The sequence below is a fragment of the Hydractinia symbiolongicarpus genome, chromosome 11 (assembly GCF_029227915.1).
Source record: "Hydractinia symbiolongicarpus strain clone_291-10 chromosome 11, HSymV2.1, whole genome shotgun sequence".
NCBI classification, from domain to species: Eukaryota; Metazoa; Cnidaria; class Hydrozoa; order Anthoathecata; family Hydractiniidae; genus Hydractinia; species Hydractinia symbiolongicarpus.
Window position 1 is genome coordinate 24,994,753 of NC_079885.1, and position 17,036 is coordinate 25,011,788.

A 17,036-nucleotide genomic window follows, 5' to 3' on the forward strand; every position below is an offset into this window, starting at 1 on the left:
ATTTTATTAATAACTAGATAAATCGGAAGACAATTTTCGGCGATTTTTGTACCCGCAAAGCTTAAAATTTAGCCCCCGGCTGCTAAATTCAAGACTTAGTCTTGACTAAGTCTTGAAAAAGTCTGGATCCGCCCCTGACTAGTGATAACACTTTCTTAAGATTCCTGAGAAACACTTCCCAGTGGGCACTTCAACGTTGAATCAACGTTGAAAAGACGTTGCTTGCGACGTTGAAAAGACGTTGATTTTACGTTGCAAATGAAAGTTTTTTTGACGTCTTTTTCCGACGTCTATTCAACGTCGGACATCAACGTCTTTTCAACGTTGAAACAACGTCTCGCAACGTCTTTTCAACGTTGAAACAACGTCTCGCAACGTCTTTTCAACGTTGAAACAACGTTGCAGGACGTTGTTTCAACGTTGAAAAGACGTTGATGTCCGACGTTGAATAGACGTCGGAAAAAGACGTCAAAAAAACTTTCATTTGCAACGTAAAATCAACGTCTTTTCAACGTCGCAAGCTACGTTGAAACAACGTCCTGCAACGTCTCTTCAACGTTGAAACAACGTCTCGCTACGTCTTTTAAACATTGAAATAACTTCTCGCAACGTCTTTTCAACGTTGAAAAAACGTCTAACAACGTCTAATCAACGTCGTTTGGAAATGCTCTCGCAACCGTTATTCAGCGTCTTTTCAACCTTAAGAAACAGACAAACTTGACCGAATCAAATCATAATCGCCATTGTGGCTTCAGTTTTATATGTCCATAGTTTACATGTCCATGTATCTATTCCCTAGCATGATTCCGACGCTTATATTTGTGTTACGTTATTTGTACATGGTTATTGCGAAAAAGAAATAAAATCATTTCTACGATATGTCATTTTTTTATTATAAACATCGGCAGTATATACAACTTCTCCGCTGAAAACTTCCTAAATGAAACTTAACGGAGTTTTATAATACAAAATATAAAAACGATATTTCAAGTATTCACAACTGGTACTATGTGAGAATCTCCAGCGTTCCAACCCAATGCAAAAAATGTAACGCAGCAATGACGAGGTTGTTAAACGTGCAGTATTTGCAAATTTATAGCTGCGATTTCATGTGCCAGGCACGCCTCCTGATAAGGCAGCCTGTTAGTATGCTCAAATCACCTAAAGTGTCAAGCAAAACTGTTGCACCGAAGTCTTTAATCAAGCATTGGTTAGAGAAAAAGTATGTTTTCTTAATGAAGTCAGAGTTGAATACAAGGGTGTTTGTTAAGGATACCAGATGCGAATAAATACGATCATGATGCTATACTTTATAAAAAGTGTGAAAAGCCACCGTCCTCACCAGGTGCAAGAAGTCCAGGAATCGAGGTTGAAAATTACAATAAAAATATAATGAATATTATATTAGCACTGTATTTCCTTAAAAAAAGCACCCACTCATGCATATTCCATACTTTTACTAGTCACAAGTCCGATCTCTAGTAGAAACACTAAAAATTGTTGAGCTAAAATCACTTTAACATTTTGCCATTCTAATTTTCTGCCACCCAATCAAAATTAATATAAGCTAGAAGAATTTATTACGGCGCTTGAAAAATTTATAATCCTCTCTGATATAAAAGTTGTAAATTATTTAAAAATTAATCGATTTAATTTTCTTCGGCATTAGTTCTTCCCGCTCCTCCACATCTATCAGGTGCATATTTAAGGATTGATGCCGTACACGCACGAACTTCTCCTTCTGTCGCATTCTTTTGATGTTTGATAACAGTTTCTACAACGTAACAAAATTCTTATCACATATTGATGGAGGTAGTTTACAGTACAACAGCTGGACAAATAGATTTCCTCAGATTAATGTGTATTTTTCCCCCTGAACGTCGACCCCTCGAAATGGCGGGAAAAACTTAATACAAACTTGTCGGTTTGGATTAGCACTTTAATAAGAGCTATTGTATTTATTTGTACATATTTTAACCGACAATAAATAAATTAACAACAACAAACTAAAACGCTTACAAGCACATATATAAATTGAATATTAGGAATAGGATTTTTTTACTAACCGACAACAGCTTTATATAAGTTCATCCTTGCAAACCCAACCTTTTCACTTTTTCCCTTCCCTTTCATGTTGAGTGCCGACATTACTTCATTATTCATGATTCTATAATGAAAGTGGAATAAAAGTAAAACAATCGACATCGTAAGCGCATTTAATATATAGTTGCGAGTCCATTAGGCTGCGGGGCCGCATTCCGTAAACTATTCATTCAATTAAATAATTCTTGGACCTCGTGCACGATTTTTTTATGGAGAAGATGAAACGAAGCATGTGGGCACAACAAAGTGATTTTCCACTACCACTGTAAACTACACAACAAAGGTTAGTACATTTTAAATTCTCTAAGGGGTACTTATGCTTTGACTCACTTTAACAGAACATTTTTCACATTTTCGCGAATTTTTGAGCCACCAACTCTTGATAACTGGGATAGCTGTAAAATGAAACATATATCAATAAATATATTTCTAGCTACAGGTGCACACAAACACAAAAGTAGAAAAGTAGTATTTAGCTAGCTATAGTTGTTTCCAGGAGGGACAACAAAGGCAGTTCTTTAAGCTGTGTTCACACTTCATTAGAAGTGTAAGAATTCTCAGATCCAGGTTAACATTATCAAATTTTGAAAAAGAAAACAAGGAACTTTTGAGAAAAATGAGTGGCATATTTGGATTTATCAGCAAAAATTATATAACATAGGAAATTTAGAATACCAAGAGATTATTAGAACAGGATTTATTGTAATTTAAAGTTTTTAAATTTTATAAGAGTTAAAAAATTTCACTGCAGTTAATTTGTGTGGTCATTTCTTCATACAACATCAAAAGTTTGGCAGTTGTACTTAGTGTATAAACTTGAAAATTTGCATGTTTCCATAAATTTTGATGCTGAATTTAAATATGTTGGTCATTTTTGTTAAAAATGATCAGAAAATTCCAAGCATGTTAACCCGGATCCGAGAATAAGTGAACATGCTGTCAGGCTAAATAGTGTGTTTCATGTATCCTTTGGGAAAAAATGAATGTAAATGTTTAACTGACCAATCTATCATAGTTTGACTTGTCTTTTAATGTCTCCTCAAACTCTATTAGCTCTTGAACACTCTTTAGCAGTTCAAATGGCTCCTGTGGTTGAGCTGTGTCCGGCTCTGCTGCTTTTTCATTTTGTCTTCCCAACAAATTCCTGATATCGGTTAGGAGATACAATACCCTCTTCTGAAACTCTAAATCATAATTGGATTTTTTATTTACTAAATATATATATACCATGTATTTCAGTGGGATATTTTAAACATATCTATTTTATTGAATCCTGCTTTGTAATTACAACTTACTTCCTGTCGACATAGGAAAGGGATCGTTTCCAGAACTTCCACCTGCATTCTGTGATCCAGATGGTGTTTGTCTTACTGGACTGACATGCTTCCTCTTTAAACTATTTGGTGGTGTATGTGTTGGTGTTGTGTTTTGATGTTGTATCAATGGTCTGACTTCTGGTGACATGATGGATGAGTCTGTAAGCACATAAAAAAGGTATTTAATATCAATGTTGTATTAAGGGTATAAAAAAGTGCGAGAATAAAAGCGTGCAAAATAAAAAAGTGTGAAACTTGTTATCCCATGAAAACACTAAAATCGCACTTCCTAAAAATGTTGCCGATTAACACTAATTAATTCCGCCCTAATCTAAAAAAATTGAGGGACTAAAATTAATCCCACACTTTTTTTATTTTCACACTTTATACCCTTAAGGTATATAATATGCCTTATGTACTAATCTTTGTGCATATTAAATTCCACATATTTGTGCTTAAAGAATGTACATGTATATACAAATAAGAAATCTGTTTTGAACATTTTGTAAAAAAATTATGTAAGCACTTACCAGAGTCTTGAGCATCATCTTCTATATGTCGATATGTCATTGGTGGTTCACTTGGTATTGGTTTTTCTAAAAGTTTTCATTTTTGCATAAAAAAATCATAGCAACAGTGCTTTTCAAAAATAAATGTTTGAAAACTTTGAACATTTCGAAATACACAAAGTAAAAACGTAACAAGCTTTTACGAATTGCATAAAAATTGCATAAAAATTTCTGGAATACAAAATTAATCATACTTTTTGTAAACAATACATCACAAGACGGCGAGCTTTGTTTTTTTGTGATGACTTCTTCGTCATCCGTTTCTGCCTCCGTGAAATCAAACTCCTCACATAGTTTTCTATCTGTAAAGATAATATATAATGGTTCTGATACATGATTAGTTTTTTTTAAAGTTGTATTTGACTAATTAATTGAAGTAAAGCCACTTAGCATCGTACCTCCTGTAATTTTAACTCGGACTAGTGGAAATTTGTGCCATAATGCTGTAGGTTCTTTTAATTCTGCAGCTGCCTTCTCGACATTCAAAAAACTTGGCCAGTAGACTAAATTATTTTTTATCCAAACTGTTGGTATTGTACCTTCTTCTTCTTGTTTGTTTTCCAACCATATTGCTCGGCTCCAACTCATTTTATTCAAATATAGCTAATATAAAACAATGGTTACTCAAGGGAATTAAGGATTTAAATATTGACTTAACATGACAAGATCAAATACCGGATTGTAAGACTGTCGAATGAGGCATGAAGTTGGCTGATAGAAAATCTCAATCTTTTTCCAGCTCTTTGCAATAATTACAAGTTTAATAACTAAGTTTTAACCTAATTTGTATATATACATAATACTAGTGGTGTGTGCAGGTCTCTGGTATAAAGCAAGTAGTGATCACCAAGTTAATTTTCTTATTTTTGTTATAATTTTAGTGTAAGAATTGTAATTTATCAAGCAAGCAAGCACTCTATTTTTTAATAGAATTCCACAGGTGCACAAAATGTATTGAAGGAACCTTCAAGCAGACAATACAATCATAAGTTTTCAATCCTCTACGTTTATTTATCAGCATTTTCACTTCTGCATAGTTATGAATGTCTTTCAAGTACTTAAATGTCACAATTTTTTGCGAATCGATCGAGTTCAGATATTTCGCGGGATTAAATTTTAGTCAATATGCCTTTTTCATGAAAAGTTGGATTTTTTAAGTCAAAACAAATTAAAAGAATTTACATGGGCTTTGGAACAAAACATGCAGCTTTTTAAATATGATGATTTATAACTAAGAATTACTAAATACTTGATATTTAGCTTCAGCTATATATTTTTTTGTCACAATGTTTTCGAATAGATTGCTATAAATGCTTGCATATGCCAGGCACGCCCTCTTATAAGGCAGCCTGTTAGCATGCTCCAACCACCTGTATGTGTCAAGCATAACTGGTGCACATGAAAGCAAAATAGCAAAAATTTTAAATGGTTATTGAATCAAAAGTTATATCTTCAAATAGATTGCTATAAGTATGCTTGCATGTGCCAGGCACGCCCTCTTATAAGGCAGCCTGTCAGCATGCTCCAACCACCTGTATGTGTCAAGCATAACTGGTGCACATGAAAGCAAAATAGCAAAAATTTTAAATGGTTATTGAATCAAAAGTTATATCTTCAAATAGATTGCTATAAGTATGCTTGCATGTGCCAGGCACGCCCTCTTATAAGGCAGCCTGTCAGCATGCTCCAACCACCTGTATGTGTCAAGCATAACTGGTGCACATGAAAGCAAAATAGCAAAAATTTTAAATGGTTATTGAATCAAAAGTTATATCTTCAAATAGATTGCTATAAGTATGCTTGCATGTGCCAGGCACGCCCTCTTATAAGGCAGCCTGTCAGCATGCTCCAACCACCTGTATGTGTCAAGCATAACTGGTGCACATGAAAGCAAAATAGCAAAAAATTTAAATGGTTATTGAATCAAAAGTTATATCTTCAAATAAATTAGTAAACGTATGCTTGCATATGCCAGGCATGCATTAATTTCGCAAATCAGTCAATGAAAATTTTTGGGAGACTTAATTTCTCGAATGCAATGCAAATTCGCAAAAAATTCTGACAATAAATATATATGTAGAATAAAATATAAATATTTTATTGTTTTGTTTTTACATAGAGTGCTCAATAAAAATCGAGCTGAATAATATATAAATTATTATAATCTACTGAGTTGAATAAGCAATTGAGACAACAAAGGTCTCTCATGTGGTTTGTTTTTTAACATGTTTGTTGCAATCATCAAAAGCTTTTCTGATGCAACATGTTTAGCAATACTTTCAAAGTTGTATCCCAATGTATATACATCTGTTTCACAGGAGACATATGAGCCAGGTACATTGCGCAATTCGAATGCCAGGTGTCTGTGAATGGTGTTGTATCTTTGATGCTTTGGAGTCCCGGGTTTTATAGAGTAACGGACTGGGTCTTCCACCAAGGTTGCTTTTCCAAAATCAATTATCTTAACATGCTTCAAATTGCGCAATAAGATGTTACGTGAATGGAGATCATTGTGTAATATCCCTTTGTTGTGTAAGTCATGTAAAGCATGTATTAAATCAATACATATTGGCTTCCAATATGGCAACTTAACACTATTTGATATAGTATCACCCAAAGTTGGGGCAGTCACATCATTGCCAATAAACTCTAAAATCAACCTATTCGGTTCACACATACCAAATACAAAAGCAAAATTAGGATGACCAGACATCTCCAATGATATGGCACATTCTGCAAGCATTTCTGTCCTTCCAAGTTTTTCTGAAAAAATCTTTACTGCCACCTTCTGTTGTATACTAGGTATAAAACCTTCTTTGACTGTACCAAACACACCAGAACCTAATATCTCCTGTTTCAGCATCAGGTCTGTTCGATTAAAAATCTGCAGCTTGCTGTTTAATTTCCTGAGAATATTGTGGCTTTTGTTTTGATGCAATTTAATCAAGGAGCCTGAATATGTGATTGGACCAGATTGTTTCAATGTGGTTACAGGTTTCCTTTTCTTTACCTCCCTTTTCAAAATTGAATTATTTTTTTCCAACTCCATTATCCTTTTCTCCTGGAGTAAGGATTTTTCAACCTCCACTTCAATCAATTGTTGTTTTTTCAATTTTAATTTTTCCCTCTTGTTTTGGTTCCTTCTTTTCCTTGATTCAGCAGAACGTGGATGTTTCCTACATAAATATACCAAGAACAAATTCATTTTAGGAATACCTTGAGTGAACTGAACTTTTCGTTAGCTAAAACCCTAATAAATATGAAAATTGTATAGAACAACACCTTGAAAGGGCTATGATTTGATTCAACAATAGTCATTTTGTTAATTCACGAAAAATGTCTGTCTACCTTACTACTAATACAAAAGCTGACATTGCTAAAATTAGTTAGCTCGATTGTTATCAACTGTAATATTGTGTGTTTGGATAGTGGAATAAATGCATACCTTTTAATGCTATCTTTGGTAGCTAAATTCTCCATGATTAAGTAAAGATGTTCTTGTAATGTAATATATTTAAAGTTCTAAAACATATAGAATGAAGATTTATTTTGTAAAGTATAAACGTGTGAATTACGAAAACTATATTATACCTTATAGGGGAACAAACAGGAGGTCAAAATTTTGTTGTTGTTTTTTTCTGTTGAAATAAAATAGTACGATGAGACGATAACAAAAATGTGTTTTTTATCAACTATTTTTCAATCTGATGTTGAATAAGAGCAATTTAAAATTTCAATGGTTATGAAGTCATAGTTGTGTTAGCAAAGCTATCAGGTGACTGGAAGCTTTAACATGTTGACCCTGAGACACATCTCTCTATCTCTGAACGAAAAAAATTGAAGAAAAAAATTCAAAACCTCACGAAAATTAGTCAACTTAAGGTAACTCTTGAAATTAACTCTGTACTCTAGAAAGTTTGCCAGAAAATAAGAAATAAAAGAAATTGATCAACATAATCTTCTTTTTGCCTAATATAACACAATGGTATTATGCCTAGTTATATATTATAATACATGACTAATTTTATGTGACTGACATTGTGAGCAAAATGCAATCTATATTATGAAATATAAAGTTAATTGAAGTTCACCGATTTATATATACAACTTCAAGTACTAAACACATCTTATGAGGCAGGTTTATTTTTCAAATAGATTTCTATAAGTATGCTTGAATGTGCCAGCCACGCCCTCTTATAAGGCAGCCTTTCAGCCTGCTCCAACCACCTGAAAGTGTCAAGCATAACTGGTGCACACCAAAGCAAAAAAGTGATGTTTGCTTCTAGTAAGTCGATGGAATTAGTTTAACTTAAATTTAAACTTAAAAATATATAAAGAGGTTTAACATTGAATATCAGTTATTAATAAATATATATCCTAATTAACATCATGATGTAGTGGAAATAATGCTAAACCTTTCTCCGTTACAATATTTACCACTTTCCTTTTCAGCTCTGTCATTGGTATTTCCATCCGTCTCAACAATCGCATTTTGTTTTGTGGAATAAGGCAAATATCTAATTTCATTGAGTCACAAGGTGAATGAAATAAGCTTTCAGTGATCTCGTTAGCTGCTACATCACATATTACACTTTCATTCATAATTTCCTTTATAAATATGTAACTACCATTTTTCAATAAAAAACAATTATCTCTATTTCGACTTGACATCACTGTTTTTAGCACTTTTTTTGAATATTTTGTTCCACAATTTTCAAGCTCAGTAATACGTTTGACTACTTGTACTGTAGGATTTTGTGAATTACGAACAAATTTTTTTAGAATTTGCAAGTAATTTTCAAATGGAAAGCACGACATGGCATCTAAGGGCAAGTTGAATTTCTCGACGTCAGATGATAGATGAATTAAATTATGCACGTTGTATGAGCAGAAATAATTTCCATAAAATTCTTGTGAATTTGTCACAAAATATTCCAGAAGTTGATGAGCATAATTCAAGTAAGCAGACCTGATACCACCATTAGATTCCAACATGATTTTGATAGCAATTGATAATGATAGGAAATGAGTAAAGGCTTCCTTTGACAATATACCTTTTAATACAATTGGCCCTGTGAATAGTAAGAATTGTCTAAATTCTGTGGCCTTCCATCTGCAGAATTCGTTCAGTGATCGTGGTTGACGAACAAATTCAGATGGAAGTGTACCATTTAGCTGAACCAACTTGCTGGAAATTAACGTTATTTGATTTCTGGATAATTTGCATAGTCTTGGACCATCTTTAATCAGGAAATTCAGTAGACGTTTAACGACCCCTAGACATACCAAATGCATGTAATCTAAAACAAAGTCTGTAACACAACATATGTTATACTGTATCAGGGGGCTTAATTTGAGCTGGTGTTTTTTGTACTCATATTTTAGAAAACCAGCGTCAGTACGGGGATTTTTATCAATGTCATTAAAGATTATCCGACCTTCGATATACTCTCCAGCAACAGTACAACGTTCACAACCGTCGTATCCTGTATGGCCTTTTATGCCTTTTAAAAATTGCCTTGCTGGGGCGTCGCAAGTGAAAAAGTGCAAAGCCACTCGTACATCAATATCATTTACGATCATGGTATCACTTCGAAGTTTATGCAGCTCTTCCAGAAATTCATGGCAAAAGTATTCAACAGGTGTTGGTTTGCTATTGCCACAAAAAAGTGCTATCACAAATGGTGTTGCATATTCAAATTGACCTAGAATTGGCCAAAATTGGGTGCTTGATGACTTATATAAAGGTATTCCATCTATATTTATTGCAAGCTTGATATATTCTGTTACGGTGATGTTCGGATTGTTAAGAAGCATTCGTCTTATTCCATTTTCTATGCCCAAGTAAACATATTTTCCCGCACAGATTGAATCTGTGTTCACGTTTCTTGGTGTCTTGAGAAGAGTGCGACTATCTTTTGGGAGAGTATGCCCATTTTTTCTCAAGATGTCCAAAAGTTCATTAACAGAATTTCTTGTAACTCTATTTCGCACTGCCCATGACGCAAGTTCTTCCGATAATGTGATGTTTCCCATTGCATCACTTAACCACTCTTCATCACTACTACTGCCACTGTCATTTACAGTATCAGTTGAGTCAATATCACAGTCCATGCTACATGAATTGCTTTCAATGTAACACTCTTCAAAAATTTGATTTCCCCCTTCCCTGTGAGTTTCAACTGCATCATCGCTATCACTGCTTCTTGCAAGTTTGTTCACTTCAGCAATATTTTTTCTGTATCTTTTCAAATATGCCATGACACTAAAAAATATTTTATAATGATAAAACGTTTTTATATCATTTGATACCTAAGGGCAGAGATTTTGGTAGAATGAAAATTTGGCGGTGCCTGCCAAATTAAATTCCCCGCCAAAATTAACTTTTTCGCCATCCGCCAATTTTTTCGTGTTGCTACTGTACAAGAGGATTTCAATGGACATGCTTTTAGTATTGACGACGAATGACTTTTTTTTTATCTAAAGTTGATGGTTATTAATGTAAACAAGATGCAGGCGCTGCATAAACTATCTCGCTATTAAAAATGCACAACTATGAAACATCGACAATGCGACCCAATTCTACAATTTCTGCTAACAAAAAATACAGCCTATCATTCATGGTTACAGTGGCGCGATTGAAACGTTTATGGTCTTAAACGGCATTTAGGTGACAAAAAATTAACACTTTGATGTCACTATCATGTTCAGTATACCTTTTTTGTTAACTGTGCCAAATGTTGTCGAAAATAAAGTAGTTTTAATTTTTGGGCTAATTTTGGCCTAAAATGACATTTAGGTGACAAAAAATCCAAATTTTGAAGTTACCATCATGTTCAGCATACTTTTCTTGTTAATTGAGCCAAATTTTGTCGAAAATAAAGTAGTTTTAATTTTTGGGCAAATTTTGGCCTAAAATGACATTTAGATGACAAGAAATCCAAATTTTGATGTCACCATCATGTTCAGCATACTTTTCTTATTAACTGAGCCAAATTTTGTCGAAAGTAAAGTAGTTTTAATTTTCGGACCAATTTTGGCCTAAAATGACATTTAGGTGACAAAAAATCAAAATTTTGATGTCACCATTATGTTCAGCATACTTTATTTGTTAACTGTGCCAAATTTGGTCGAAAATGAAGTAGTTTTAATTTTCAGACCAATTTTGGCCTAAAATGACATTTAGGTGACAAAAAATCAAAATTTTGATGTCACCATTATGTTCAGCATACTTTTTTTGTTAACTGTGCCAAATTTTGTCGAAAACAAATACCAATTTTGGTCTGAAACGTCATTTAGATGACTTCTAAGTACTTAGAGAGTTTAGGTACGAAGTTTAAATCTGTGACGTTGCAATTGACCATTTGGGACATAGTTAGCCAGTTACGAGTTGGAAACCAATACTATCCTCGCAGGCGAGATAGTAAAAACTAATGTTGTCACATGATTTACAAAGAAACAAACAATCTTTCATATTTTTAATGAGTTTTACGTTATCCGTCAAATTAAATTCCCGCCAAAATTAATAAATTTTGTTCTCCGCCAAATTTAATTTTTTTTGTTATCTGCCAAATTTTCTTCCCGCCAAAATTTTTGGATTGCAAGTATGTGTAATGTACTGTAAAATAATAAAAAAAGCTGGAAATACAAAATAACAATACCAGGCTGGAACATTAAAAAAGTAAGACCACCTCAGCCTGGGCATTATATCCATTAAATATTTTTTGAGAAATCTAGCTAGCATTGTTTTTTTAGAGATAAGTCTCTGGAAATAAATTTTTCTTACATTCTGAAGAATCCCCATCTCTCTTGTACTGAAATGTCGACTTGTTGACATGCAGACAAATAACATCACTTCGGCAATTTTTTGCCGACATGGAAAAATTTGATTTAAAATAATTTAGGGTCAAACGATTTATTTCTAGAATGTGTCAAATAAATATGCGTGAAAATTTTAGCTAACTTTTTCTTTCTTTAGATTCTGCTACGAATGCTACCGAAGCAAAGTTTACGAATTAGCATATGCTGTACAGAAATACTTTACTCACGTCTGTGGTTCTTCGCCCTTTTCGCCTTGTGAGTTGATACGAACTTCTTAGGGGCTTAGGCGCGAATTTCCTCATCGAAAGTTTCCCGCCAATGACTAGGAGGGATATTACATGCGACAAAGTAAAGGTTTAAATATGTGAAAGCGAAGTAAATAAACAGTTATTATTGTATTATAAATTATAATTTGACAAAATGGATTGTATTTTAAATGTCTCACATCCATAATACAAGTTGAAATATTTGTTTCTCTCAAAATACGAGGACAAAAAACCCCCTGATAAATATTACAAAAAATAAATCGAACGTTTGGTACGCTCTGTTGAAAAAAAATCCATTGAATGTTTTGTGTACATTTCATGTTTGTGTTCATTCATTCTCTGATGTTATGTCACAAAAGTTTTAACATAGCATAAGAGAATGAATGCACATTCGGCTCTTATGTAAAAAAGTACATAGATGCGGCTGTAAAGTTGCAAACAAATGGTAATATTTTGAAGTAGTAAAACTGCAGTAAAATTAGCGATATATATGAAAAACAACATAACGTCGGCATTAATATATCCAATCGCTGACAAATTACAAAAAAATTAAGTAAAACGTGCGTTCTTTATTTCTAGTTTATGACGATCTTTAACAAACACCGAGTACGCTTCGTTATTTTGTTGGACAGTTTGGAACACTTCTATGAACGTCTGTTTGAGATATAACTTTGCAGGCCAGTGTGAGACGAACTAAAACAAATAAGATTTGAACGGAACAGATTCTCGGTAAAAAGTTAATTTGGTGCAACGTTGAATAAACGTCGATAAGACGTCGGTTGAATCAACGTTGCAGTGCAACGTTGAATAAACGTCGATAAGACGTCGGTTGAATCAACGTTGCGGGTGCGACGTTGAATAGACGTCGGTTGAATCAACGTTGCGGGAGTGACGTTGAATAAACGTCGATAAGACGTCGGTTGAATCAACGTTGCAGTACGACGTTGAATAAACGTCGGTTTTACGATCGTTGAAACAACGTCTTTTTTCGACGTTGTATCAACGTTGATATCACGTCGGTTGAAACAACGTTGTGGAAACGACGTTGAAAAGACGTCGATGATGCGACGTTGCATTCATGTCGGAGGGCAACGTTGAAAAGACGTTGAATTTACGTCGGTTGCATCGACGTTGCAGACCCAACGTTGATTAGACGTTGAATGTTGGTTGCGACGTCGCGACCAGAATTCAACGTCTAATCAACGTTGAAAAGACGTCGTGTGCCCACTGGGTTGCTATCACCTCGTTTTCCAACTCAGCCTTCATAACAGGTGAGAAATATCTCGCTGCTTCTTCACTGACAGTAATTTTAAATGAATTTGAAGAATCGTGCAAAATAACTTTCAAATCTCTTTGTAAAAAATACGACAGAAGATCTTGTTGAAAGTTTTTCATTTTTACCAACTCGTCCACGTGTCACAAAAGCAATGTTCTCTTGTTTTTAATAAAACTTAAGCCAAAGAAAGTCTCTGTTGTGGATCTTTTAATTACGTATGCACAAGAAACTATTAATAAGTCTTTGTGCACAAAGCTTTATTCCTAAAATGATTATGTTTCTATTACTGCTTTCTCTGTTCCAATCACGATTATCTTCATGCGACTTATCTCAGAGCTCGATTGTTTAATATTGGCAAAAGGCCTTTCCATTGAAACTCATGAGCTGTAGCTAGCTAGCTAGCTGCGCTGTGTACTATATAGGTACCTATCTAACGTGACATCCTGTGACAGTTTACTTAATCACATATTTGTAAACGGCATATTCAATGGCTATTATTATCCAGATGGGTCATTTCGTTGAGAATACGTTAGAAATTGTAATGATGGGTCCTCTTCTAGTTGCACACAATTTTTTGTTCAACACGCACAACAATTTTTCCAATTTTTAAAATCAAAACAAAGAATGATATGTTGTACTGCTAATTTGTTGGATTATTCTTGAATCTGGGTTAACATGCTTGACATTTTCTGATCGTTTTCAACGAAAATGACAAACATATTTGAAGTCAGCCTTAAATTTATGGAATTCTGAATTTTAAGTTTATACACTAGGTAAACTGCCCCTATTGGTAGCAAAACATTCAATGTTTTATGATGAAATGACTACATAAATCAACTGCAGTGAAAGTGGTTTACTGCAGTTGCAAATTACAGCCAAACTCTTGCAAACTTCTGAACATAATAAAGCCTATTATAATAATCATATATTATTCAAAATTTCCTATCATATATAATTTATGCTGTAAATCCAAATGTACAACTCATTTTCTCCAATAGTTTTTTGTTTTCTCTTTTAAAATGTTCATAATTGAGACCCGAGAATTTTAATTTTCTGCCAATAATTGTCTCTATCACTGCATAAAAATTGGTGCTATTCAGGAAGAGAACCGGCAGGCTATCTCGATAAATAATGCGATTTTTTATGCAGTGACGCATACCAACGAAATCAGTACGTAACAAGTATTTCTAAACTTCAAGGTATAACCGTTTTACGTGTTTTAGGACTCTAAAAAGGCGTTGGCTCCCCCTACCAATTTGGAATTTGTGGCACCGCTCCTGTACCAGTTTTAAAATGTAAACTTTTGTGTTGACTTAATTATAGATATAAATAATGGGTTATGTTAAAACTGGTTTATGTTATACATGATATTTTTTAAAATGCTATTTGTACTTGGCCACGATGTGTGAAAATGGAGCATAATAATTAATCATTGGCCTAAAGATAAGGACCTTTTGATGTTAAATTTTCTCAGTATGGTTCATTGGCCATAGAAGAATTAATTTGTAAAAAACATTATTTGTTTGTTTTTATCTGGTTCAGATTTAGAAGTTTTGTTACTAAACCCTTATCGGCCTCATTAAAAATGTCTTTATGTCTATCCTTAAGTATATAGCTAAATTGGAATAAAATTTGTGATATAGCAAATTTGAGAGAGCTTTCTTTTTTTAAAAGCTAAAAGCGTAATACAATTTACATTTCAGTGCTTCACTTAATGGACATTATATGAGCCTGATTAGTATATCAAATAAGCTCATCATATTTGTCTACTTACATACACGAGTTTCAATGCTTATGGTTTTACAAGATTCTTGTGCATGCCTGGAATAATCAAAAGAATGGACAGGCAAAAAATAATATGTGTTTCAATCTAAACTACATGCAAGTTTTATTTATATATTCTGATTTCAAGTCCAAAAGATACCTCCACCTGAATATAAATTAGGAATGACCTGGATTGGTACACGGCTTACTGCCTGCATTATTTTGCCTGTTGATTTGCGTAAGAGGCTTGGGAATTTTAAACAACACACGTCACGAATCAAGTCAGCTGCATGGTTTTTAGCCAACAAAATGTTTCTTAGAAATGTGACAGATAATATAGCTAATTTGCCCACATAACATTTAAAGAGAACACAGCCTTATTGTCACCAAAATATTTATCAAAATAAACTCAAACATTGAATAACAGCATTGAGTTTTGTTCCCAAGTAGGGTAATGAATTTACCAACATTGATATATATGGCTACTAGCTATTAACTAAGATGTTCACATAATTTAAACGGTATACGCTAGCTAGTTAACTACCATTTTTTCAGGGAAAGACAAACACCTCAAATATATCAATTTAATTATAGAGATAAATTTGCTGTGTACCGTAGAATCAACAATGGTATCTTTTTCTAACACATTTCTCAAACGAGTCTCCCTAAAGTTGATGCAAAACTTTAGCCTGTTTTTATATCCAAGCTGCAAAATATATCGACTGCCATATTTGTTGTATTCTTGTTTATATAAAATTCCCGCGTGGGACAGAAATAAATTTTTCCAGGTCAATAAATGTTTATAAATTATTTTTTGATATAATTATCATAAAATATAAGCGATTATGTGAGCAGCCTGTTCCAGGGCCTTTTCGCCGGTATCAACTTCATCAACAAGGCAAAATGCCCTGGGAACGAGGTTGTGTTTTTAAGTAACGCACGATTTTCTAAGAGGTCTTATTTTAGAACATTAGGGCTCATTTTTATTCATTTTATCCGTAATTATTTTCTAATTAAGAACAATAGTTTGTGACCTAAGCAATTTTTTATATAATATACCTTATCAGTAAAAAAAGCCGGCAAAAAAGTACAATTCGGCATAAAATTTAGTTAATTTGACATCATTTACTAATATATTACAGGCTAAATTTCTGATTTTAGACACCTTTTGTCGACTAATTTCTACATCTAAAATAAATTTTTATGTAAACAGTTGAAAACATATCAACAAAGACAATGGATTTTACTTCACTATGGGCGAAGTAAAACCCTCATGCAAATGCTGTCTCTGTACTAAAATTCTGTACTATGCTATTAGAGACACGTGAATCGGTTCCATTGTCTGTTGTTTTTTTTATTTTACAAAAACATTCCTCGTGCATTTCAGTTTTAACCGGAGAACTACAACCCGCAGTCGGTTTGAAGTCACACATTACTAAAGAACATTCAGTCTACGAGTCAGGAACGTATATGTCGATATGATACCAAACAAGAAATTATTAAAAAAAATAATAAGCTGCATTTCCAGTTGCGTTAGTTGCATGTGTATAACTTGTGTGGAGGGTGGGATAGAATTCAAACCAAATTGTTCATAAAATAAGCACATGATGTGGCAATAGATAAATGATGTGGCAATAATTTTTTAACTACGATTCTTAAATGCATAGCGAATTACACATTATAATGAAAATTGGTTGAATTGTTTGCTTGTTCACGTTTGCTTCGCTGAAAAAAGAAATCCCTGCATAAAGTGTCTAAATTCTGGCCAGCTATGAGGAACTCTACGACGAGAAAGAAATATTACTTATTGTGACATGAAAACACTTTAACATAGCATCCTTACCAGACGCGGATTTAGACTAGGTCAACCCTGTCACGCGACCTAGTAAAAGAACTGTTTTCTCATAACGCGAATTAGATC

The 17,036-nt window shown here is 33.6% G+C and overlaps 2 protein-coding genes across 3 annotated transcripts in view; both read right to left on the minus strand.

Moving 5' to 3' along the window:
• Positions 1 to 17,036, minus strand: part of LOC130614309 (uncharacterized) — a 100,645-nt gene that overhangs the window by 66,518 nt on the left and 17,091 nt on the right. The window lies entirely within an intron of this gene.
• Positions 869 to 10,940, minus strand: LOC130614306 (uncharacterized). 2 transcript variants are annotated; one of them, XR_008975848.1, is made up of 5 exons: positions 8,771 to 10,940; positions 3,399 to 3,597; positions 3,106 to 3,287; positions 2,067 to 2,498; positions 869 to 1,774 (listed from the first exon to the last, which is right to left on the minus strand). XR_008975848.1 is itself a non-coding variant. In XM_057435732.1 (4 exons), exons 1-4 carry the CDS (start codon positions 10,247 to 10,249, stop codon positions 2,430 to 2,432), a joined length of 1,929 nt encoding a protein of 642 aa, XP_057291715.1. In that variant the 5' UTR covers positions 10,250 to 10,940; the 3' UTR covers positions 869 to 2,429. The 2 variants fall into 2 exon arrangements, 1 of the variants encoding a protein (XP_057291715.1); XM_057435732.1 differs by having other exon boundaries at positions 869 to 2,498.